Source organism: Sipha flava, unplaced genomic scaffold (genome assembly GCF_003268045.1).
Source record: "Sipha flava isolate LNK unplaced genomic scaffold, YSA_version1 197_pilon_pilon, whole genome shotgun sequence".
In the NCBI taxonomy this organism is placed as follows: domain Eukaryota; kingdom Metazoa; phylum Arthropoda; class Insecta; order Hemiptera; family Aphididae; genus Sipha; species Sipha flava.
Genome location: NW_020272774.1, coordinates 1204362 through 1231405, shown reverse-complemented (window position 1 = coordinate 1231405; position 27044 = coordinate 1204362). Strand labels below are relative to the sequence as shown.

The following is a 27044-nucleotide window of genomic DNA, read 5'->3' as shown; positions in this document are numbered from 1 at the left end:
GGTTATACAACAATTTTTTACATATCAAAATTCGACTTGAAAACTGCTCATACTTATATTATACTTATATTCACCTTGGCTATTTTTAACTCACTTCTAAACAGGCTATTCAACACATTCCTCCACTTGGTACTGGATATTTCATTTAATTAATGAAAAATGTGGAAAATACACACTAAACAAATATCATATCCTTGTCAATTATATTTTTGTTATTATTGTAATTATTTACAGACCGTATAAAAAAGCCTAAATATGTTTACGAAATTTGGTACTGCATTGTGAGTAATTTAAATAGCTACCTAGACTGTTGGATTCCATATATTATGTTGATTATGTAGAAAAAAACTGTCTAACCAGATCATTGGTTTTTGTAATATCCTGTAAAAAATGTGCAATCCAGCGTGACAATGATAATAATATAAAGGGCATCACCCATTTACACCAAAAAAAAATTAATTCGTTTTGGGATAGCCCATTTACGCCAAAATAAAAAAGGTACGTTATTTCCTACAGTCTATTTTCGACAAATTAACCTGCGTAAACATTTTACAACAACTTGGTTAATTCAGATACAGTATTCATATTTAGTAAAGATAATTCGAACCTCCATTGTACGAATCCTTTATTATACGGACGTTATCTCGTTTTAAGATAATTATAATAAAGTAATACATTTTTTCCTTAAATAATAATTAAATTATTATAGTAATAATAATAATCAATACAATTGTATTTAAATTATAGTCAATTATAGTCAATTGTACCATTTCTTTTAATATAATAATCATTAATACATATTTTAATTATACAATTATAAATAATTAGTATGTATATATTTTGTATTAACCTAGTCGTTAATGTAAAATATTTACATGGGTAAATTTGTCGAAAATAGACTGTAGGAAATAACGTACCTTTTTTATTTTGGCGTAAATCGGCTATACCCAAAACGAATTAATTTATTTTGGCACAAATGGGTTACTCCCAATATAAGTTATCACATTGTTTTCAATGCAGTAAGAGCACGTCGCTAACATTGGTAAAATTGAAAAAGTGAATTGGATTATGTTGTCATCAGACATGGAAATAATAGGGTTGTTAGACGCGAACACATACCGATCTACTGACGGTCAAGATAACGACGAGTATTGTGTTCGTATTATCTTTTTTATTTTTTCCCCCAATAGCAAATTCTACGGGTAATAGTGAAGAGATCAACTCGAACCGGCTACAAAAATAGTGCACAATACCTGGAGGTCGCAAACCCTAAAAAGTTATTGACATTTTAATGCGGGTTCGACAAATATTTTACACGGAATAATAAAGTTACACACATTATATATATTATGAACTACGTAGGGGTTACTTCGACGAAATAAATAGATTCGGACGTCAAAAATCTAAAAGGGTTGTACACCACTTGCTTGTATGATAATACTGTGCACTTTAAATTCGATTCGGCCGGAATGGCACTTTTAAGTCTGTGTACAAAAAGGTACGAACATAATATTGATAAATGATCGCGTTTATACAATAATCATCTTGCATTAAATGCATTCCTCTTTACCGAGAGATCGATGACGAGTGCGTTTTTTTTCGACGAATCATACACTTTTATCGAATTGTACCTGGAGTAAATTAATTGTAATGTATATGACATATACATGACATGACATAGTAATGTGGCATCAGTTTTGATTAATGGAAAAAGTATACTGAAATATTAAAATGTCTCACTATACTACATTTTAATATCAATCACATTAGATCGTATCTACCTATATATATATCAATATTGTTGGAAAAATTGTTCACAAAATACGATATTCCGGTGTAATCGAAAACGATAACAGACAAACAGAGATTCACAAATTTTTAAATTAATTTAACCATTCATGTAATAGCGTCATTGTTATAGTAAATACATTATCTGCTTATTTTTAAACTGAATACATTATGTAGTTTAAGTATACAAAATTCCACGTTATAGTGTATTAAGCATACACTATAACGTGGAATTTCGATCTGCAGATGAACTCCTTGATTTTTTTTTTAATACACTTAAGATAATTTATTCTTGTATTTCATTAAAAGGAATGGGCGTCAATTCTGTTCATTTTAAAAACGTAAAACTTTTTAGCTTCATTACCCAAGAGTATATCCAAATACTTAGAAGTTTTGTTGTATATAGTAGAAAAAAAACTAATATTTTTTTTTTTTTTGTTATTTTGTTATTTTGTTCAGTGAACTGATAAGATCGGTGTGTTAGCGTTTCTCCGGGATTGAACTACAGTGTTACATTCATTGAAGTCACACTCGACGACGCTCTCGTTTACGGTAAAATGATTATGAAAGAAAACTCTTGGATTCCCATAAACGGAAATCTGTTAGGTAGAATTTCAAAAAGCTTAACACTGTTAGATTTATTAACAAGACATGACTGTTATAATGATATAATAATATAATGGTTAAATTTATTATCGTTTTAATAATCTGATCTCGTGCTTCGTTTAATTTTTGTTCAAAGTTCCTCGGCTTCATATTTAAAACAAAATAAACCTTTTCATACTTAGTCGTCTCATCACTACACTTACGGTTCTAACAATCATCGCAAAACAACGGTGCGTACATTACATGACCATGTGCACACACACACATTATATTGTTGTTATTACACTAAGATCACGTTCAACTTGTATTTATTTTTTTTGTTAAATGACTCTTTATTATCCTGGGGTAGGAAGTTTTAATAAACGCAACTTCTCAAATAATAATAATAAATTAACCTTAACTTGAATATGCATCTTTTAAGTTACATCAATTAAAAATAATGATTTCAGTAAAAATATTGACGTTTATTATATTCTATGTTGTTTGGAATTATCCTGTAACTGTGCGATCAGCGTTCATATAAATTTATCTTTTCAAAAAATATTCAACGTTTTAAGCCAATGAATTTAGAGCTATAAATATTCATAATAATTGTCGAAATTTGTTCAAGTACTTTTATTTATTATTGTTCATTCTTAGATTAAGCCAATCACTTTAGTTATTTATTTAGTTACTTAAGTATAAAATATTTTATATCCAAAAAGATATTGTGCCCCGTACACCGGAATTAGTGATTATATCCAAAAAGATATATTACCCTAATTCGTTATTTTTATTGTTGTATCCAAAAAGATTCATCGCCCTAATATTTTATTTTCATTGTTGTATCAAAAAAAATACAATGGCCAGTAAAACAGAGTAAAAAAGTAATAATCTATAAAATATATATAAGTAATTTAGTTAACATTATTAATTATACTAAACAGTGTTGTATACAACAAAATTATAAAAAAATAATAAAAAAAAAGTTGATGACTGGAGCATTGTGTAAGTTCACTGTTGATTGAAATCAAAATAAATTGTTATAAAATAAGTTGAATGTATATAAAAAAATCTGGCGTATTTTAAACCTGATTATAAACTACGATAACAGTGACTTATAACATGATAACTATTTTTAATTTTTATTCAAATTATATTTGTTATATAAATATTTATATATTATAATAATATATTATAGATATATGTTTCTATAGTATTTAAATAATATCGACGAAGTAGTATATTTAAGAAAATATAATTATATAATTAACTTTAACAAAGTAGGGTATCTAAAAGACTTAAAAATTTAAAATTAGGTTTAACGAGGAAGAGTATCTATAAATATTTAGATATTAAATTAGTATCGATGAAGTGGTGTAATTTTTAAATTATAGATATATAACAAATTACCTTCTATTAGGTAGTTATTCTTTAAATATATATTTAATATTCAAAAAATTTTTTTAGAATAGAACTTAAAAAAAAACGTTTGAACGAGACGTTATCAATGTACTCGGCTGTAGTTACATATAGTTTTGCTAACATCCGCAGTCGTACATAACCCTATGGTGTTTAAATTTAAATTTATAACATGTTTTAATAGTTTAGAAGAAGTATAGTTAAGAATTCGTATTATGTAAAACTTACGTTTGTCATAATTATTGGTAATGTTTTCTTAATAATAAGTACCTACATATATTTTTTCCAATTCGTATTCTGAAAAGGATTAGAAGAAATAAGGTATACCTTGAGTATACATTGGATTTACGTTGGTAAAATGAAAATCTATGGCTATAAAGTTTTCGTACGAAAATAAAACGTCGATATTATATGGGTCTTGATTATTAAAAATAATAAAGTTATAGAATTCTCATATGATTTTATTCATCCTCATCAAGTTTAAGGTTAAGATGTATTTTATGTATGTGTATATATTTTGATTGAGTTTCAAATCTGATTGTGAGACTTTAAGGAACTTATAACGAACCGTTGAAAAATGCATTATCAATATAAAAGCATAAAGCAAATGGTTAGGATAAATATTACTATATATATGAAACTGATTTGGTTCACTTTACATATTTTTTTAAATAAATCAAAATATAAGTAAAACTGATACATACACAGAACCGCATTAAACCCAGGTACAAAAGGAGCATTTTCTCCGGGGCGGCATAAATAAGTATATATTATATATTATTATATAATTATAATTATTAAACTTATAGATTATCGATCTGCAGACAGTTAGATCATTGACAAAAATTTGTCTTAGATGCAGAAAATATGTTAAATTAAGCTAATGGAGATATTGTTTGAAACTGCAATTTTGGATAAACTAAATCGTGTTCTTGTGAAAAACAAAGGCTGGAAATAATTAATAGACATTAATAATATACTGTTGGCATTTAATCAAACGAAATTAATTATCATAGGTTAGATTTAAATGAAACCTCTTGCATGAAATATGTATCGATAATTTCAGTGGATGTAAAGCATTCGTTTTCTTTGTATAAAAACATTCTATCACATAATAGAGACAGTTTCACTACTGAAAATCTTATAAAACACATGGCAGTTCATTATTAATTTAATTTAATTAATTTTTTTATTCATTTCTATAACTAATTCATATTAATTTTTGGTCATGCTTTTTTTTCGCTTTTTTAAAGATAAATTTGCTTCATTTTTGCTTTTTTAAGACAATTTTTTGCTCTTTTTGTTATTTATTATGCTTTAAAATTCGAGCCCTACTTATAACTATTAAATCCATAAAAAAAATTTATTTAAAGAAAAATATATAATATTTGTTGTTTTTTTTTTTAAAAAAAAATTACTGTAATTACTGTCTGTATATTTTAAACCAATTTATTAATTTTGTAATTGTATTCTGTCACTATTTTCCATTGGTTTGAAAAAATTCTTTGCAAAACTATTCTCTGACATTAATCATATATTCTATATACCAAGGGTGGCGAACCTTTTTTGATTTTGACAAATTTTACAAATTAAGTATTTGAAAATTGTTCACGTGCCCAAAGAAAATGATATTTTCTAAGAATAAAAATAAAATTACAGATATATTACTTTATTTTTATTAAATTTTTGTCATTCCTAGTGAAACACAAGCAGCAATCGTTTCATTGGTCAAAAAATGTATTTCCTTCAATTTTATTTAATTCGTTATGGCTTTCACAAACATAAGTTGACGAAAAATATAAAAGCACAAGGAATATTGTCATTTTTAAAATACATAAAATATAATTAATTATATAAATAAAGTATAAATAATATAAAAAAATATAAAATTTATCCCTTTGAATTTCTTAAAACCAACATTTTACAAACAGTATAATTTTTTTTTTTGTATAGTATATTTTAGTTATATTTACGTATAGTTATACTTTTTAGTGTAAGTTTTTTTGATTTCACTTGAACCTTATTTCTTTGAGAGGGAGGGAGGCAAACATTATTTGCTACAGGGCGGCATCGGCCCTTAATCTGGCATCGTACATACATGAACAGTATACACTCTATTATCCGCGGTCGTCTGCAGAACGAACTTACTGTACATATGTAAATGCAAAAAAAATGAATGTTTCTTTGTATATAATTCATGTATACATCATTACGGTTAGTTAAGTTTTTTAAAACATTTCAATTGCAATTAAAAAATAAGTGTTCAAACAAAAAATAATAACTTGTTACTGTTATTTTTGTCGAAAAATAAATAGTATAAATATATATGCCATATATTATATTATATTATATGCATATTATGTGAATTTTTAAATAAAAATAATAGTTATTTTGATTTCATTTTTCTTAAATACTATACAAAATTATAATACTAATTTTTTATAGTAATATAGTTATTGAATTTTCATTTCGATTTGTAATTAGCGAATTATCCGTGGTATTCGCTATTCGTTATTTGTATGCCATGCTACCCAGCTCCACAGTAAATCGAAAGTACACTGTATTATAATTTGAGTGAATTTGAATAATAATAATAATAAATTTGATTTATTATTGATAAAATATTTCAAGGAAATAGTGATCCAATCAAACAAATAATTAAGTATAATATAGCACGTATTTATTTGTATATGAAAATAAAAACCAAATCACTGAACACAAACTGTTATTACCAAAGTAGTGTTTTGAGTTTATAACTGCAGATTTCAAACTCGGAAAACAAAAATTTAGTAAAATATTCTTTGAATCGTTAAATTTAAAATGAAAAAATGGCAATTTTATTTTTCTCTACGCTCCAAAAAATATTAGTTTTTATTTTGTATTAAGTTACTCAGCAGCTCTTTGATCTTTCAGTAATTTTGATTATAACGTTTACAGCGCAATATCCTATGTTTTCACATTGTATACAATCATTGAAGTAAAATGACAATGTAATTTTCTAACTAATAAACTAATTTTTAGCATAACATATTTAAATTAAAAATTGTATAGTGCAGTTAATTTTTCTAGTGAATTGTTACGTATTTTATACCAACATAAAACTAGTCCACGAATGAAAAGAATATTCGAGAAGTTTTTTTTTTTTGTTCAAGAAACACTATATTTTCATAATGATATATTACATATACTTTCATTTTCATTTACTTTTTGCGAGAAACGTTGGGTAAACATAAAAATAAAATAAAAGTGTATCTACATTAATTTCAATTACCTCCCCGCTCTCTCACTTGTTATATTCGCTCCGTGTTAATGTACTTTCATTTCAGGTACCAGGCTTTTAAATTAAAACTGCCGATATGCGTCTGGATTACGTAACATAAACTATTAGTTTCATTAATAACCTTTTAATCTAATTACTCATATACGTCAAGTAGTAAAGTTTAAAATCTATATTTAACAATCACGTATCTAATCTATAAATATATGTGTATATAATTTAAATACCACTCATTCACTCACTGATCAACGTACAGCCAAATGTACCAAATCAATTCATGGACATTTTTTAGGTAATATACTGATGACATACTCGTATGTATAAATACAATTTGATTTTTCAAAAATCACATTTATAAAAGTTGAAACTGTTTTTGGCCCAAGCTGGAGTGTAAAAATGTTTTCAACACTGGTTAACCAATAAAATATATGATGTTATTTATTCGAGCGAGAACGGGTAATTCAGCTAGTATAATGTCTATTATAATAACGACAAGAAACTCAATTGCGTATACATTCATATGGTACCATCAATTATAATATTAAATGTATACGTTTCTATCGCAATTATTGGAAACAGTAGAATTTTGACGAATAAAACTCACATTAATACCCTAACTGTTTTTGAATTAGAAATCCAGTTTTCTTATACATATATTTAAATATAATATTATCTCAATGCCAGATTATTTTATTATAAAACTAATTTCAAAAAGAAAATAAATAAATTGTACATGTAATAACAGTAATAACCAATGCTAATATTCAAAGTGAATAATAATAATAACGGTCAATAACGATTTTAACTGTAAATTAATTTCGGTGCATATTTATAAGTCTTTGAATATTTTTATATAAATTAAATGACATATTCTTGCAAAATTAAACTTAACCAGTTATATAAAAACGATAATTTTTCGTGCCATCAAATTGTACTGAAAACATTTCATCGAGTTAACTACATCGAGTAAAACATAAATATTATTATTTAAATCTTTATGGTCGCTATACATACTCATATATCACAAACTGAATTACTTCACACGCATATTTTCAATAACCTTTTCTATTATACGAGTATTTGCTTAAGTTTGAAAAACAAACATTATGTTACATTGTACACATGAAACACTCACTTTCAATCATTGAACTACAAAATTACACCTTTTAGGTAATAACTTGTTTTTTACAATGCATACAAAATACTCATTAAAAAAATTTAAAAAGCATGCTATAGTAATATATGCTTCAACTCAAATTTTTAATTGGAATTTGCATGGGAAAATCAAATAAATCGTTTTTTTTTTTTTTATAAAAAAGTTTACATAAAATACGAATTCATATTATTTCGTGTAATTGTTTACAGGAGACAAAATAATCACATTATTTCACTACAATAAGTTATGCGTAGTAAACCTAATATGAGAATTGGTGTCAAAAATGATTTATGTATGAAGTCAAAGGTTTGCAAAAGAGTATACATTCTTACTAGTCTTTATATGCGACGAGTTTGCATTGGACTCCATTGCGAGGACTAGGTTATGAAAAAAATAAAGTTCATAAAAACTTCTGTTTGACTTTTTAATAAACAGTATAAATAAACCAAATAACGGAAACCAAATTTACATGTTTGAAATATTTTTACTTCGAATTGACATTTTTGGCAGTACACTTGGTCAAAAGTATATATTTTGAATTCGAAACATATAAATAAATAAAAGCAATAATGAATTCTGCGAAACCAAGCACTAAATATTTATAAAGACAAATGTATGTTTTAAAAACAACTTATCTAATACAGGTTAAACTGTTCTGGAGAAATCCGTTGAACTTTAGACTCACTACATGCTAGTATTGATCATAGAAACTTGGACAATTATGTGAAATCAAACCCTATATTGTAATACTGTAGTATATCATATGAACTTGTAAGTTTTCAATAAATTTGAATTCAAATCATTGGCCTAGGAAGGAATGATTAAACTATACTATGAACCGTAACCGTACTGAATACCGTGGCTGAAACGTAGTACCATGTTATAATATTATCTTATCTTAAGGTAGATTTACTATTTCAATACGACTTTTAATTATAATATTTCATATGATATGTACAAGTTCTGTTGTATATCTGTAAAACTGTGGCGAGTGGGTTCTACTATTTACAAGATCTATATTTTGATGGGAAATAATTCGCTACGACACACAACTACTAATCTTAATGATTTGACGTTTACAAACATATCCCCACAACAATTATCGCATTGGTGTACACGTATTCGACTAAAACATGTAATTTTAAACGTCTAGAATTGTGATGGTTTTAAATTATTAAGGAAGCTATAATTTTAAATTTACAAGGTTTTTTTTTCTTTTATCTTGATCTGAAAACTGTTTACGTTATTTTATGCTAGCTTAGTACGTAGTATAATAAAATTTAATTTGTGCATGTTTATTTGGAAATATTCCTGTGGTATATAATCGGGCAAACCACCCAGACAAACGTCGTTCCGACTGTTTATTTAATTTTCGTATAAAACTGAACTCGTATTATTACTATAACTATGTACAATGCGATACGGAAAAAATATGTCAACCGGATGAAAAAATACTCGGGGATGAATACGAAACCAAAACGATCATTATGTATAATATTTTTAATGTAAACATTTTTATTTTTAAAATATTCATAGTTAACATTCAAATATAAAATGTATTGTTTTTGTGGTGTTTGATTTATTTTATATCTATAAATATGAGCGTATTTTGTTATGGGTAAAATTAGTTTATTTGGTTCAAATATCGACAAACCAAAAATGGTTTATTAATAATTATTGTAAACGACATTTTTATTTTTCAGTTCAGAAAAGTTGACATTTTTAAAAAATATTTATTTATTTATGCAAGATGGAACTCAATAACTCGTTATAGTTTTCGTTTGGTTTCCGTATCCGCTATATTCTTACCGCTTATCAATCATCGATTTAAATATTTGCCAATTGAAGCATTTATATAAATCTGCTGATCTGAATTATTAGACTACATATTACCATAAATGTGAAAATGTTAAATTAAAAATTACTCTAATGTTTCATTAATAATATAACTGTGTTAACTTGTTAAAAATAAAGAAAAACATTTAACAACTTACTTCTCCTAGACTCGTCTCTGTCCAACGCGTATTTGTTAAACAAAATCGATGAAACCTGCTGCATTTCGGGTCCGTCTAGTTGATCGCCATCTGAATAATTTGGATCTGATGGAAATGCGAAAAGAAAAATTTTATAAAATACCATTCAATAGTTAAATAGACACTATGTTTATTTTCATTTTCAAAAGCCTTCAAAATTAACACTTTAGATTGCAGGTAAAATTTGATTTTAAACAATTTACACAAAACGTTGCCATGAATTACAAATTTAATTTAAATCTTAAAAGAATTGTTAGTGCACCGCACGCACAAGCCTTTTGCTCTATTTTATATATCTCATTAAATTTGATTAAAATGCAATATTTTACAGGATGCATATATCAGTTAAATCTACACTACTATACTTATAATACAATAGGAAATATCAAGAACAATCATTAAAAATTGTCGTGCTTAAGAACAAAACAGTTTGGTACATTTTCAAAACAATATGTTTAAACGTTACGTTACCGATATACTTGACTAGTTTTATTAACTTCTGCAAATTTACATAAACCTGTATTTATAATGTGTTTTAACAGTAAATATGTATAATTAAGAGTTTATAATACGCAAAACATACGTTTGTTGTAATTATTGTAATATTTTCTGAAGAGTAAGTATACATATTTTCTTTCAATTCTTATTTTGAAAATTATTTTTACGAAAAATATACTTCGGGTTTGTATTGGATTCGCACCGGTAAAATGAAAATCTATGACTAGGTATAAAGTTTTCGTACCCACACATGACTTATAATTTAATATAGATAAACTCGTTGAATTTATGTTTGTTTTTAAACTAAAACGTTTTACGACTCCGAATCAAAACACACAAATTTAAGACCCTACCGAAAATATTATTTTTATTGATTTATAGTGGCTATGTAAGTTAATTTTGAACATATAAAATCGAATCGAAGTAATTATATTTTAGTTGACAACATTCCCAGCTATTTGTTCGATTGTTATTATTAACTGGCGATAAATTTTAATATTAAACTTCTGTGAAGGGATAAATTATAGCTTCCAATGCATTAGACTATTGATTTTTTCAAATTTTTTTTTTTCCATTCAACAATATCAATAGTTTTAATTTGAACGTAAAATTACCTACATAGTAATAATACCGTAGAAATCAATAAGTGTTTATAGTTAGTAAGTATCAACTGCTCTATTAAAATATTTAATCAAACCAATCGTATATTATCAAATATTTAATTATAGTTTTTCATTATTTACCGTTCGGAGAGGAAAAAAATATAGCAATAAAAACCATTCATTCAAATAAATCATAATACAATTTTGCACGCAGTCTTATCCGTATGAATTAAATTAATGTTTAAGTGCGTGTTTACTATTTTCATTGAAGAAAAAAATGTAAAAAAACATATATATATATTTATATCCACCGCGTATACACATATACTTGTCAGGTGTATAACGCACAGCTCGGATTGTATGATCCCGACAAGGTTTGGATTCATCGATCCAAAACAATTTTACCATACGTTATTGGAACCGATGCTCAATCACTTCATCCGTCCATCCGCTGCACCAACGTATACGAGTATTGCCTCTTTTAAGCGAACATTACCTACAGTTCCGAATTACTTCTTCTGACGTCGCACATATTATCATTCAATAAATATACTTTAAGGAATATCACATAATACACTTTGAACATCGGGCCTCGTCCGAGTTTGATAATAATGAAATTATTCAGATGAATTCGCATTCAAACTGGCATGTACCTACCTGGTACTCGGTATCGTCCATGGTAGTAGTTAGCATTGCTCCGAGGACCACTGTTTTGGCTGGTCGATCTGGGCTTGATGGCCGGAGAGTGTCTACGCAACGGTACGGTATCGGAATACCTGGACTGTTGTGAGTATCGGTTGGGAGCTCTTCCGGGCATTGTGCCCCCAAACATGGCGTATTCTCTTTCCATTTTATCGTAATATCTATATATTGTAGAAGATTGAAAACGTATTGAAAACCATACGGATAAAATACTCTAGAAAAATATGTTACCTGCATTCGGTGTCCGAATAAGACGATCTAGTGTAACAATCGGACATCCCAAGTGCACTGTCTGCCGATCGCTGAGAAATACGCCCTGTTCTTTTTAGCGACGTGGTCCTGGATCTAGCAAAAATATATTCACATTATATTATCTAATACATCTGACTACGAGTATATTAGTCGCAACATTTCAGTGTCGGATCCGAGTTAGATCCGTGAGAACAAGCACTAATTATCGATGGTAAGTTTTAAAACTAATTTTAGAAATTAAAAATGTATTTAAAATTAACGATTCATTTGGAAACTTGTCGAATTGCATAATCGATATGGGTTACGGCATTTTCACCAACCGCATTAGCATATATTATAATCATATGCCATGAAAATAGTAAATTATTCATAATATATAACCAGAGACGTTCTCAGGGGAGGCGGGGCAGTCATCCCTCATGGCCTCTTTTTCTTTAAATTTTTATTATTTATATCACACTGGAAAAATACGTAAATAACAATACATGTATGAAGTTAACCTTCACTATAAAAGGATGTTAACGTTACTGTATGACAACATTAATTAATTAAATGTAATATATATTTTTTATTAAATTAGGATTACATCCTCCGTAAATGCACAGTAAAGGTCGATTCACACTATACGGAACGTCAACGTCACGTCACAGACCGGCAACGTCACGTTAAATGTATTATACATTCACATCAAAACGTCAAACGTAAGCGTCAAATTGTAGGAATCATTGTAGTTTACTGAGGTTGTTTAGACCATATCCAGGCTCAACGATAAACGGAGACATCGAAAAACAAGTATTCAATTATAGATTGTCTCGAGCTCATCGTGTATCGGAAAATGCTTTTGGAAATTTGGTACAAAAATTTAGAACTTATTTTAGAAGCATAAATTTATTCCCTGAGATTCAATTATTTTCCTATTTTCGTCCATATTACATCTTTATGATGATTATCACTGTACTTTTTATGTGCCATATTGTAAAGTTCATCATGTAAACGAATTTTTTCTATTAAATTTTCATCATCCATGATAAAATAATGAAAAAATAACTAAAATATAATTATTTAAATTTGACGGAAACGTTCAGTTGTCACATTCATACTATCCGAACGGACAAGAACGGACCGGTTGCGTCACGTCAAAATATAGTTTTCGATAAACGTTGCTGCTTCGTGACGGTGACGTTACGTATTGATGACGGTGTATGTGAACATTGCGATATAAATACATAGTAACATATTTTGACGTGCCGTTGCCGGTCTGTGACGTGACGTTGACGTTCCGTATAGTGTGAATCGACCTTTAGTCTACGCACAGAATTAACACTATTATTATTATTTTTATCTTATAAAGCGTTAATAAATAATGCGTCTATGCGTATACATGAACCATCGAGTATTTTGAATCGGATGTTAAAACAATGTATTATTGTGCAGCAGAATAACTTTAATTCTCTCGATTTGCGAGCAATTCAACAACACATGATATACTCGTTTAATCGAATGATACCGCACGGACCATTACGTCAAGAGTCGTACGACTTAACACTTTACCGATGGATGTACACCGATGTGGGTCATTGGAAAATGAAACGGTGGCATACTTGCCCCGAATAGGTTAACATGTTACGTAAATCCAAGAGCCGGTTCATCAAATCTTACCCGTGAGATCTGGTGGTGGACCTTTGACTGCGAGACCTTCTCAGGGACTGGACGCGTCTCTGTCGCCTGGTGCACGTGTAACAACACACTTTCCAGTATAGGAACCTGAACGAATGTGCCATAATGTCACCGATATTTGACAAGCACAGAAGCATCAACGGTATGCCGACAATCGCATAAATTATCGTAATTATTTTCCCGTTGAGCGTTTTCGGAGCAATATGGCCATAACCTGAATAGGAAACAGAGAAAATAAGAGAAATGTTTGCACAATACAACAATATTGCGTCATAGCTGCGCCGGACGATTGTACACTCTCCCGATTTTAATGAACTGTAAACTCTCCCGGGTCTACTCCAGTACTACACGACGGGAACATATAAACTCTCTCGGGTATAATTGGACGGTTTTTAAGATAAAGGGCTCAAATCAATTTTTACAGACACGTTGAATGATAGCATTCTAGATGTCATGTGGGATTTATTTATTAGTTTCTATTTTTTTACTTATATTAAAAAGTGCTTTAACTATTTAAACTAATAATTGATTATGAAAAATATTTATTTGTTTACATATATATGCATTTTTTTAATTACTTTTACTATTTAGATTAGATTTATTATAATATCTAGGTGTATTATTTCTTAGTATATATTCAATATATACATTTAACCAATTAAATTAATAACTATGTAAATTGTATTTTATGTAAAACTGTTTATACTGAAAAATTTGTTTTTTTTTTTTATTTAAAAGTTAATCTAAATGAATAATAATAATAGAATAATAATCTTTATATATTTAAATTTCATTTTAAAAATGTCGTCATGGGCTAATAATAAAAAATCGTAAAATAAATCAAATAAGCATTTTAATTTCTTCGGTGAAACCAATTCATAGTGTAACGTTTAAAATAGCTCAGGAAAATTGACATATTTCCTACAGGAAACCATAAAATTGACTCAAGAGAGCTTACATATTTCCTTCAGATAAATATAATGTTGGCCTAGGACAGTTTATACATTTCCTTCAGGTAAACATAATATTGTCCTAGGAGAGTTTACCATAGGGCGAGTTTACTAGTTTTAAAATTCTAGAGAGTTTACCACCATCCGCTGCACTGAGGCATTGTAGTTTATCCTTTATTCTTTAGACGCTGACGATTAATTATTTTAATTATCCATCGTCATGTAGGTTTACCTCTGGCAAATGTTAAATACTATAAAACATCAAGACTGTATTTGTTGAATTCAAGTTGGATATTATACTCATCCAACACGTTTATCTAAACGTCTTTACGCCTAAATGGTTTATAAAATCGTCTGCGAGGTGCGCTGCTACTGATTAAAGTTTAACAACAGTTAAAATAGCTTTTTTATTTAAACAACAAAACCTGCTCGATATTAAACGAAGTAATTTCTGATTTACAATCGTGATAACCATAACAGGTTGACTACAGCAGGAAGTTTAATCTGTATTAATTACAAGTCTAATAAAAGTAGTATAAAACCATATATAATCATAATATAAAATAAACATTACTACGATTGTAATATTGGTAAAAATAATAAGAATAAATCATATTTTTTTGTCACACTGTCAGTAAAATCTATATGATAATCAAATATTTAATGTGTTTTCAGTTCGTTTTATTTAATTTTTTTCTTCAAGAAAATATTGACGTTCAGAAAAAAAACTAAGTAACAATTTACCTAAATTGTATTTCATCATTATCAATAATTGCAACATATAGTTAAAAGTATACAACATTTAAATTTTTCTTGCTTGTTTCCATGTTCATCATTAATAATTATTTTATTGAACAAGTTAACCCTATGGCTAATTATTATACGTTATAATTTTAACATACATTTTTAACATAAAAGGAAGCAATAATAGTATTATTAAAAGTATTATATTAACATGAAAATTAATAATTAATATCACAATTATTCCCCTGATAAATTATAATTCATCATTAAAAAAATTAATTATTCATGAAACTTTTAAAGAACTTTTTTTTTAATCAAAGTAATAAAATATATTTAATCAATATTGTTAATTAATTTATTATTAATTGAATGCAAAAAGCCTAAAAGTCTTTTAACTTTAATGTCATCAAAAAATATTAAGTAATTCAATATACTCTATACAAAAATAAACTATAATTATAATAGAAGTTCTATGACAACTTAATTTACTTACAAAAAAAAAAAAAAAAAAAATGAATAGCGCGTGGAACAAAAAATTTCAAAAACAAAGTAGAATAGACCACAAAAAACTTTTGGGACCATATAAGGTTTTGAGTGTAGAAATAAATCAAGGAAAAACAAAGTATAAGTGCATATCACAGAACGATAATGATGACTCTAGTTTACAAATAGAGTCGTATTTATTTGAAAAAATAGCATCGTACATATATTTAGGGTAAATATAAACAACAACAAAAAAAAACGTACACGAAGAATTAAAAGAAAAAGTAACTAATTTGGACCGATGTTATTATGGCTTATTAAAACTATTTAAGTCGAAATCATTGTCGTGAGAATCGAAGATAAATTTATACACAATTTGCTAGAGATCAGTGTTGATATATAGGTGTAAGAGGTGGGCTACTATAAAAGACAATTACTCCAAATTAAGCACAGCAGAAAAAAAATACTCCAAATAATATTTGTCTCAGTTTATAATAAAAAAGCAGAAACGTACCAAATCAGACACAATAAGGACTGATAAAATATGTATGGAAGACTAAATATACTATTAAATTGTTAAAGCAAGAAGATACAATGTGCTAGACACGTATGGAGAGCAGAAGGAAAAACTATAAAACGTGTCATAGAAGGAAGAATTATAGTTAGAAGGATTGAGAAAGGCACCGACTATGGTGGAAGGAAAAAGTGGTAATGAAAAAATTATAAAAACTATCCAGGAAAATGTGCAATTAGAGGACGCGAATAACAAAGACCGATGGAACGAATAAATGGTAGCAGCGTTGAACCTATAATCCCCGATAAACTGTTAAAAAAGACGAAGAAAATTAAACTTTATAATAATGCTGTACAATATTAATTTGAAATCGTAAACTTGTAATTTAATTTATTAGTTATGTTTGTCAATCCATAATAACTAAAGAGGGTAAATTCAATTAAAAATATCGAAAATAATTTCAAAAAATAAGTTTAATATTTTTATTTACTTTTAAAAGAATATGCTTAATTCAATTTTATTTGATTGTATGATGGCAAACACATAATCGAGACTTTAAACTAATTACGGTGACAACGTGCTTGTATAAAATAGTTCATGATAATTTGTTTAGCCGATTAACTAATTAGTGTCACATGTCAACTAATGTTTCGATTAAAATTAAAATACAAATAATAATAAGTTTATAATAATATCACTGACCACAAAAGTCTTTTGTGGCTTTTTTCCATCTAGAAATATTATTAAATCCCTTTAATCATTTTTTGTTTCTGTCAAAATACGAAAGAAATAAAAATAAAAATAAATAATAATAATTTTTTATTACTTAAAAAATAAGAAGTTTAGACGTCCAGCAATACAGATAGGATATTTTATAACTATTTTTGAATTTCTGTAAGACAACCGCTTTTAAATAGGTATTATAATGAAAAACGTTTCACTTTCATTACTAAGTGGAACGAATTTTTATGAAATAAATACCATGCGTTTATTAAAATAATAAGATATTTGAAATTTGATAGGAAATTTTGCAGTTAAAAACATTCTCATTAAAATAACAGACTTTATTTTAAATATTTTGCATAATTTTTACTTTTTAGATTTTTTATTTTTGCATATTCAATGTATACCTGTAATTTAATAGCGCACATTTTATTTCTAATCACCCGTCGTAATAAGGTAAATATTTATAAATATGATTTTGGCGTCGAATAAAATAGATATTTTTATTCTTTTAAATCTGGATTATTTTTGTCATAGACTTACTAGAACTGATATTATAAATGGGCAAATTTAGGAATATTCTTGGTGAATACGATTTAACAACAACGAGAGATATAAATACTGAAGTTTTAGTTCATTTTCTATTTTTATTTTTTTTCAATTTAAATATTTAATAAAATTAAATATTTAAAATCTGGGTACATTCAATTTGAAATGTATACTATTCAAGAATAAGCGCATATTTCGTGGTGTGTAAAAATATTTCTAGTAGCGTATGTTGAATTATATTTTCACGTACGTAAATCCGTCCTGCAGTGATTACATATCTGTTACGTGTTTACGTGATACGTGGCACGGACACACCACAGTAATCGTTTCAGCGTTCCTGAGCTCGAAATCGTAAACGCGAGATGATCGCAACAGTTTTAAAACGAAATGTGCTAGTGCGTGATCCGTTGCGCGCAGACCTTAAATAAGACTTTATGAATTAAGACATAAGTACCCACAACACTACGGGTATTATTATCTACGTTTTTTTTTGAGGTCGAACGCGATTCGGGTGATAAATTTCTGGTTGGACGTCACAGGCGGACGAATCGATTTCCGTCCGCTTATCATCGGAATGATAAAAACTTGTAATGTAAGCGCACATAACTCGCGTACTGGTAACGTAAACACGTTTATTATTTTATGCGTATTGAGTGACTGAAAGTAACGATACGCACAGCCGTCACAGACGCGCGTCACGTTGTACCTGGACGTGCGCGCACGTGGCGGTGCGGAGGTTCGCAACGGTTCGCGTGTGTGCGACCATCGGAAGATCCCGCGGATCGCTCACGTGTGTTACGCGCGTAAAACCGCGAACGGTGCACGGTAATAATGGACGGGAGGCGACGAAAAAAAAAAAACAATTTAAAATCAAGAAATCGTTTTCCGTTGGAATAAAAATCGTGTACTAACACGCGTGTCGCCCCGACAACGTATAACTGCGCGCTTCACGCTTTTTCGGACAATGATTCTCGAGTTTTCGCGTTTAGGTACACGTCTGGTACGTCTGGTCGTTTCCTCGCCCGTCAACCGCACGGTGCTTTTATTTTATTTTATTCGTCTCGGCATCGCTCACCGGGGTACAACACAATGGTTTAAGAATAATAATTTTTTTCCATCGCGTCTAACTGCTGAGGTACCCGTTAACATTGTACGCCGTCCACGCCGGACGTTCACACGTTCGATACGATTTCGCGTGCGACTACGCGGTCGCGAACATCAATTCGACCAGCGGCAAAACTATGATTGAAGCCCGTAAATGTTTAAAATATGTACGCTACTTTTCTTTACACATTCATGTTCATCAGCTTAACAGGTTGATGTAATTGTTCCATTGAAAAAATTATACTACGACAATTGTTATTTAAATATTATTCAATGTACGAACAATTCATTAAAAACCATTAGATGTTAAAAGTAATATAAAGGGAAATAAAATACGAAACATAAAAAGTTCTTGCTCGGAATGTTATTGATATCTAAATATTTGCAACTGGTTTTGATTCACAAAAATCACACCATCAACCAAACAAGTTTTTTTTAACAGTGACTAGAAAATACGCTGGTTACTTATTTTGTACTTGTAGTTTTCGAAGTAATTATTAATATTACTTTCTCAGTTACTAAAATGTAATTACTCGCTTGGTTATCACCTATTATAGTGCTGGAAACTATTAAGTTACAGAGGATAAATGCTTATTAGTATAATGATAAGTATATCGCGCAGTTTAATGGCGGTGTTAAACTTCAATCGGATAGCACAGGCTTAACTGCGTATAAATAAAATATATAAAATCATATGTATTATATAAAGCGTATGATGAAAACCCAGCTGGAATGTCTGCTGGCGGAAATGTAGGAAATCGTGTGGGTCTAAACGACCTCCCGCCAACTTCATTCCATTAATTTTGTTGTTATTATTTTCTTCTTCTCATATTTACCACGACAGACGTGTACATGGATGTGCCACCGTCGGTTTTCATTTCGATCTAGGTTATCTCGACTGTGTTTACTCATATGCTCGTGAACTAAAATAAACATTGAGCTTCCATTCTCATTACGTTCTAACATCAACTCCAGTACTTGTTCGCGTCCTCTAGACTTTAGCACACGAATACCGACGCACGTGTATTTGTGTGTGTGTGTGTGTGTGTGTGTGTGTGTGTGTGTGCGTGTGTGTGTTTACCTATTAGAGCTCTGCACGGTCCGGTCTAGACCGATCCGGACCGGACCGGACCGTGATCTAGTCTTTTTCGGTCTTTGCGTATTGTAATTTTATGTGGTTCGGTCCGGTTCGGTCCCTTCCTCTAAAAAAAAAAAAAAATTGGTCTGGTTTGTTCCGTTTTTAATTCAAATTTGGTCTTGTTCGGTCCGGTCCCGTGATTTTTAATTTATATAATTTTATATATTTATATGACGTAGTAAAATAAAAAATAATTTCATAATATTATATTATTTTAATTTAATTTATAACGTTTTGGGATACAAAAAAAAGCTCATCACGTTTTTATAATAATTATTATAGTCTTGTTGACATAATATTCACCATTATACAGTTCTACAAATATAACGCAGGGACACGAGATAATGAATTTACCTGCATTGTGTTTTCAGTATTATTTCCAAATGTATACAAGCAAGAAAAAAAAACCAAGCAATTATCACTATCGGTTAATAATCTATAGACATTTATATATACCAATTCTGTGAAAATGATAACGACGAAATAATATGAGATAACTATGTCTTTATTTCTAGAAATTCGAATCCCACATCATTTATAAAACTATTTTTGGATTCTACGGTTAGTGCTTTTAAATCATACTTAATTATTAGGTACGTGTTATAAAAGTAGTAATGAATAATAGTCAGTGGCGCAACCGGTGGGGGGGGACCCCGGAGTTTCAATTTTATTTTATCGGGCTGGTCTGGTCCAGTCCCGGTTTTTGTTAAAATGTATCAGTCCGGTCTGGTCCGATCCTGGTCTTTGTTAAAATTTATCGGTCCATTCCAGTCTGGATTTTTTTTATTTTATCGGTCCGGTCCGGTCCTGGTCTTTGTTAAAATGTATCGGTCCAGTCCGGTCTAAAAAAAACGGACCGTGCAGAGCTCTAGTATCTATGGATGAACTATTTGCAAAATAAAAAAATTAGTAAATATATTATAGGATCCTGCTTACGTCATAAAAATCATTACGCTGGGTAGAGCGGTCGGTTATTCAGTATTTTATAATATATTTTTATATTTATTAGTTTATTTATTAGTTATTAATATTTTATAATAATATTACAAATGAGGTATAAAAAAATCTAAAGGAAAATACACATATAAACTCCATCTGAACAATATAATTTGACTAGTAAGAGACAAAAGGAACTGATTGGTATATTGGAGCTAAGACCGTTTAACAATGAGATATATTGTTTATACATATTGGTACAAGGCCATTAACAAACTAAAATGTGAAAAATTAGGGTACAAGTAACACTACAATAAAATAAAATTCTGTTCATCTAGTAACAAGCACATGATGCAGGGTTCTTATTTCAGTTGCATTTCATAATATTGATAATATTAAAGACGATTGTAATTGATACTATAGAAATCTGTCTTGTGGAGACTTTAAAATTTTATTTGTCACTTATAATTTTAAACATTGTTTCATAATAAAAGTTTTGTTTGATACTTTATAAAGTACCTAATAATAAATTAAAAAAATTTCAAAGGCAATTTTTGGATGAATAAAAATTAAATTTTCAGTAAAAAAGTGGTTATTTAAAATTAAAAATATATGTAAAATTTAAACTCGGGTTTTTTAGGGTAATAATTCATACTTTGGCGTTAGCGCTTCGTTATTCATTAAAGCTTTAGGAATGATTGAATTACACATTTTTATTCAATTTGTGTGTCACCTTTATGTCCGAACACTAGTTATATAGAAAGGTTTCGTTAATATTTAATCATATTAACACATTATGAGGTTTGGTTCCGATTATTATTTTTTGTCTGAAGTGAAAGATGCTTATCCCTCAATTAAAATTTTAATTATACTTACGTTTGTATTTTGAATTAATACTGTTATTATAATTTTATGTATTAAAAACTGCCATTTGTATTATAATTTTTATAGTTTTTCCTTTGTTATTTAACAAAAAAAATCTTTATTGAGAACAATAAGCTGTTTTAATATATTTTAAATCATAAATAACAATTATAAATTCATATATTTTGCACAACATTTGTGAAAAACAAAATGCCTACTCTCCTTAGTTGTAAAAAATTATTATTTTTAAAAATATTCTTAACAAATTAAATAATCTTAGTTTAAGTTTGATTAATTCGAAATCTCAATAGATAAAATGAATTATAATTTATATCTAAGTAACTAACAAATACAACATTTTTCAAGAAATCATAACTTAAGTGAAAATTAACGCAATTAATAATTATGTTAATTATTTCAGACTTCATATAAATGTCAAATAAATGTAATTAATTAATTTAATCGTACGTTGTAAAACAAAAACTTAATCAAAAAAAAAAAAAAAAAGTTATAATCCAATGGTCGTGGACATAAAAAATTATTGTTTTAAATGTGGTCTATGTGTCATAGTATTTTGTGCTAGAAAAATCTGGAATCTGCAATTATCTACTGATAAGTATGTAATATCAGTGGTATGGCGAAAGAATAATTTTCAAGGGGCAAACATGTATTTTTGGTACCTACTCACTATTTTAAAATAGATAATGTCTCTCACTTTATATTTAATAGACTGTCTTCATTTTACAATAAATAATTGGACAACTGGTACCTGACCTAGTTTACTTTACCAAATAATTATTTATAACACAACAAAATATAGGAATGTTGTGTAACAAATATTGGTGTTAGGGGATACTACCCCTCAAATATTTGACCCAGATAGTTCGTTATGGTACTATGTAATTTTATAATGTTATAAGCGATGAAAGTAGTTATGTAAAGTAATGACGTCTAAATTTTAGAGATCGCATATAAACATGAACTATTTGGCACAACTATTTTTCGAACAGAACAATATTAACAGAATTTTCAAAATTTTAATATTCATCATGCCCAAAGAATCCAACATATTTTTCCGGTTGACGAGAAACCGTGGCTAACGCACACGAATAACACCGATAATTATGCACGCTTTGGAAATTGTTTTAATGACACTGCGTGTGATCTACAAATATATAAACTGGTCTAACATGTGATTTTTACACATTGTGCGCAGTTTCATTGGAAATTTGTCGAGAAAAAAAATGATCTTCCACGACGAGTCAACACTTCAATCTTTTCGACGTCTACTTAATATTTTCCCTACATTTCACCTTAACCCAAAACGTAAACAGCCGAACATTCGGCCGCAGTATCATTTTCTTCGTTCCGATACTAAACAATTCGTGCAGGTGACGCTCTCGGTCAACATATTATTATTATTATAACATGTGCACCGAGGTGCGACGTTATTTTTGTAAATTTTTGGTCCGTTTTCGACAAAATAATAATATCGTATTTTAATGTTTTTGCCATCGCGCGGCTACACCACATTACGTTATTATGACTAGTTATTAAATTTATTGTTATATATCGTTACTTTTTGTACACCCTTAAGGTATGGTTTCGTTTCTGCAGTAGACTGTAAGAGTGACTGTATGCAGTTGCTGCTGCGTCCGTCATATGCAACATTACTAGTTTTGTTTATGCAGTTTGTTTAATTACATGTGGTCAAATCAAAATTTAGTTTATATTATAAATAAATCATAAATCAGTTGTTTGCAAAAAAAAAATAAAAGAAAACAAGTTCATAATTAGTTTACAGTTAGGTGCAATGAAGTGGCGTTTGAAAATTTAATTAAGAAACACCTCATTGATAAGGAATGCAAATTTCAAAACTATTTTGGATTGATTAAAATGCCAATTTGATTTTGCTTTATCTGCCATCGTAAAAATATTTTTAAAGCTCCAAAAACTAATATGAAATTTTCTATAACAAGAAAATAAAAATTTTCAGTAATTTCGAGGTGTTTATTTAAATATTTATTAATTAAAATCCAAACAGATTGATTGGGATGAAATATTAATTTTGTTAGTATGTTGTTTTTTTACACGAGACTAGTTAACCCTACAAACGTTGTTTTGTCATATAAATTATTTCTAGAGAATATTTTGCTAGAAAAAAATAACTAATTTAATATACGTGTGTAAGGATATGGTATATAAGTGGAAGAGGTATGGAATGCTGTGAACGGTGACGAAATATAAAAATGAAAAAACATCAAACATTTATTTTTTAATAATTTCTTAAAATTGATCCTTTAAAATAATTTTATAATTTTATATATAATTATTATATACATCGTTAATTATGACAATATAAGTAAAAAAATATTATAAATCCCTTAATGCAACAGCAGTGCATCCGAATTGTATGCCAAAAAAATAAACATAAATTGGAATGTCCGAATTGCATACCAGGTTTCAGAGGGTTCTGTCTGAATTGCATGCCACGTCTTAGAGGTGTATGTCCGAATTACGTGCCGAAAAGTCATGCGTTTGGGTGAATTTTTAAAATTTTTAAATTTTAATTATTAAAAATGAATTTAAATTTTATTTTCACTAAAAATTAAGCAACAATATTGAACGATGGAAGTGTATTCAAAAACAATGCAAAGCATGTATAAAAATTGTTAAGAAAACTAAATTTGTAATAATTAAGTTTTTATAATAATTAAAGATCAGGTTTTTAGGTTCTTAAAAGCTCAAAATATGATGCCAATATGTTCTAAAAATAACTTATGAAAATGTAAATAATATGAATACTTATATTTTTTTTAATGCATTTTATAACAAAAATTATTAAGACTGAATTACAAAAATGATTAAGAACGGAATTAGTATATACCTTTTTTTTAACTGGGACGATATTGGTATAAAAATGGTTCTTTGGACGGAACTCGGATGTATCCCAAAAATTAAATTAAACAACGATTTATTAAATAATAACACTTAGGAGTATAAAAAAATAGATAAAAAACCTATTCACAGATCTACTAAATGTATATACAAAATTTTATTAAAATTGGTTAAGCCGTTTTGGAGGAGTATAGTAACAAACACTGTGACTCACTCTCTTTGTTGATCCACTTTTTTTGGTGATGGCTTGGGGCCCCATTTTAACGAATTTTAATTATATCATATGAAAAATCTTATAAGCTAAAGCTCGATGTAGCTTTTTCAACTCGAAAAAACATTCCAGAATTCAAAAAATGAATTATATAAAAAAATTTAAAAAAAAAAAATTGTAAAAAAAGAGTTTTTCCAAAATGTTTTTCGTAAAAACCTTCTTCTGGCAATTACTAACAATCAAAAAAAAAATTTAGCCAAATCGGCCAAGCTGTTCTCAATTGATGAATTGTTATACATTTTTAGCTCCATTTTTATATATATAGATGATTTGTTCAATTAACATTCGTTTATTTTACAATAAGTATAATAAAACAATTACTAATTTAATTCAAAGATAATAAAGTAAGATTATGAACAAATTAAAAAAAAAATGTTGTTCTAACGAATTAAATTAAATTAAAAACATTTTAGTATTACTAAAATCAACAAAATACCTAAGACTTTTTTTTTTTTTAAGGAAAGAAAAAGAAAAAAATGTCTAAAAATTATTTCAGTCGTTAGAACTGACTGTTAGATAGTTCGAATCACCGACAAAATATCGCCGGTAAAATATCGCAACTAAAATATCGCGAAACCATTATATCGCATGGAATAAATATCGCCAGTATACATATCAGCATGAAATATAGTAGTCATTTAATTATAAATAAATAATATATTTTAAGCATATAATATTGTTATATAATAGAATTGATATTAGTATTAAAAAAAAACTAATATATTATATATTATATTCATTGAAATACCTTGAAGATAATTTTCAAACTTTCAAAAAAAAAAGTAAAAGATGAATACAATTAGATGAGATAAAGTTAAATGCAATATACAGACGCGATAATATTGTACGACGGTATAATTCTTTACGATATATTGGTTTCGCGATATTTAAGTTGCGATATTTTGGTCACGTGATATTTTACCGGCAATATTTTGTCGGGGTACCGCATAATTCTGGTCTTCAACTACAGTCATGTAGAAGTACGGTATTATGTCTGCAGTTAACTGTAGCAATGGTTGCATGCAATTGCGCCTTCATTACGCCTAACTGTAAACATAATGTGAACATTTTTCTTTTTATTTTTATTTTTCTTAGTGAACAGCAGATTTATCAACTGTTCATCTCGTTCTTCTTTCCCGAGAATATGTACGACAACAATCTCAGTAACGTCATTCATGATTAAAAGTTGGAGATAAACTAAATTGTTATTTGACTGCATGCAGTAAACTGCGTAATCCAAACCATTAATGATGCGTGTGGTGGACGCAGCAGCAACTGCATGTAGTATCTACAGCGATGGTTGCACACTCCACGAATGGTTTGTTTTTTGACAGCTTGCAGTAAGGTTAATATTTCTGTAGTTAAAGGTTAAATAGAGACCACGGATGATGTTATTATTGACTTAATAGTGAAAATAATCGAAGAAGGGGAACGAGATGAAGAGATCTTAAGTTTTATTATGTCACAGAAAAAGAAGTAGAAAACACACGACACATATTCAACTCGTCGTAAAGCTGGCAATTTTGAAAATCTAATTTTCTAACTTTCCCCACATGAACGATGAAAGAAAATATCGATATTATTTTAGACTTACAAGAGATTTATGTGATTTAGGGTTATCTGTCATTCTTAAGGAGATTGTTACACTTCCAACAAACATGGTTGAATATTTATCAATTTAACCTATTTATCAATAGATATCATATGGATATTCTTAATATGTTCGTGGCTGTAATCATAGAGTGTCGAATGATTTGCAACAAGCTCACAAAGATTTGCATCGTCGTCCATTGAAAAATTAATTTATGGCATTTTTTTACACAAGTTTGGACTGCAGAGTACGGTCTCAATAACAGTCGTTGCGGTCGATTACACGTT

The 27044-nt window shown here is 28.5% G+C and overlaps 1 protein-coding gene across 1 annotated transcript in view; it reads right to left on the bottom strand.

Annotated features, from left to right (window-relative positions):
* The window catches only part of LOC112681785, an 84315-nt gene that overhangs the window by 12701 nt on the left and 44570 nt on the right, over window positions 1-27044 (bottom strand). The window contains exons 3-6 of the mRNA XM_025552101.1: window positions 13975-14206; window positions 12295-12408; window positions 12019-12224; window positions 10223-10327 (exon numbers count right to left, since the gene is read on the bottom strand). Of these exons, the coding sequence (XP_025407886.1) occupies window positions 10223-10327; window positions 12019-12224; window positions 12295-12408; window positions 13975-14206 (657 nt within the window). The remainder of the gene's footprint in view (window positions 1-10222; window positions 10328-12018; window positions 12225-12294; window positions 12409-13974; window positions 14207-27044) is intronic.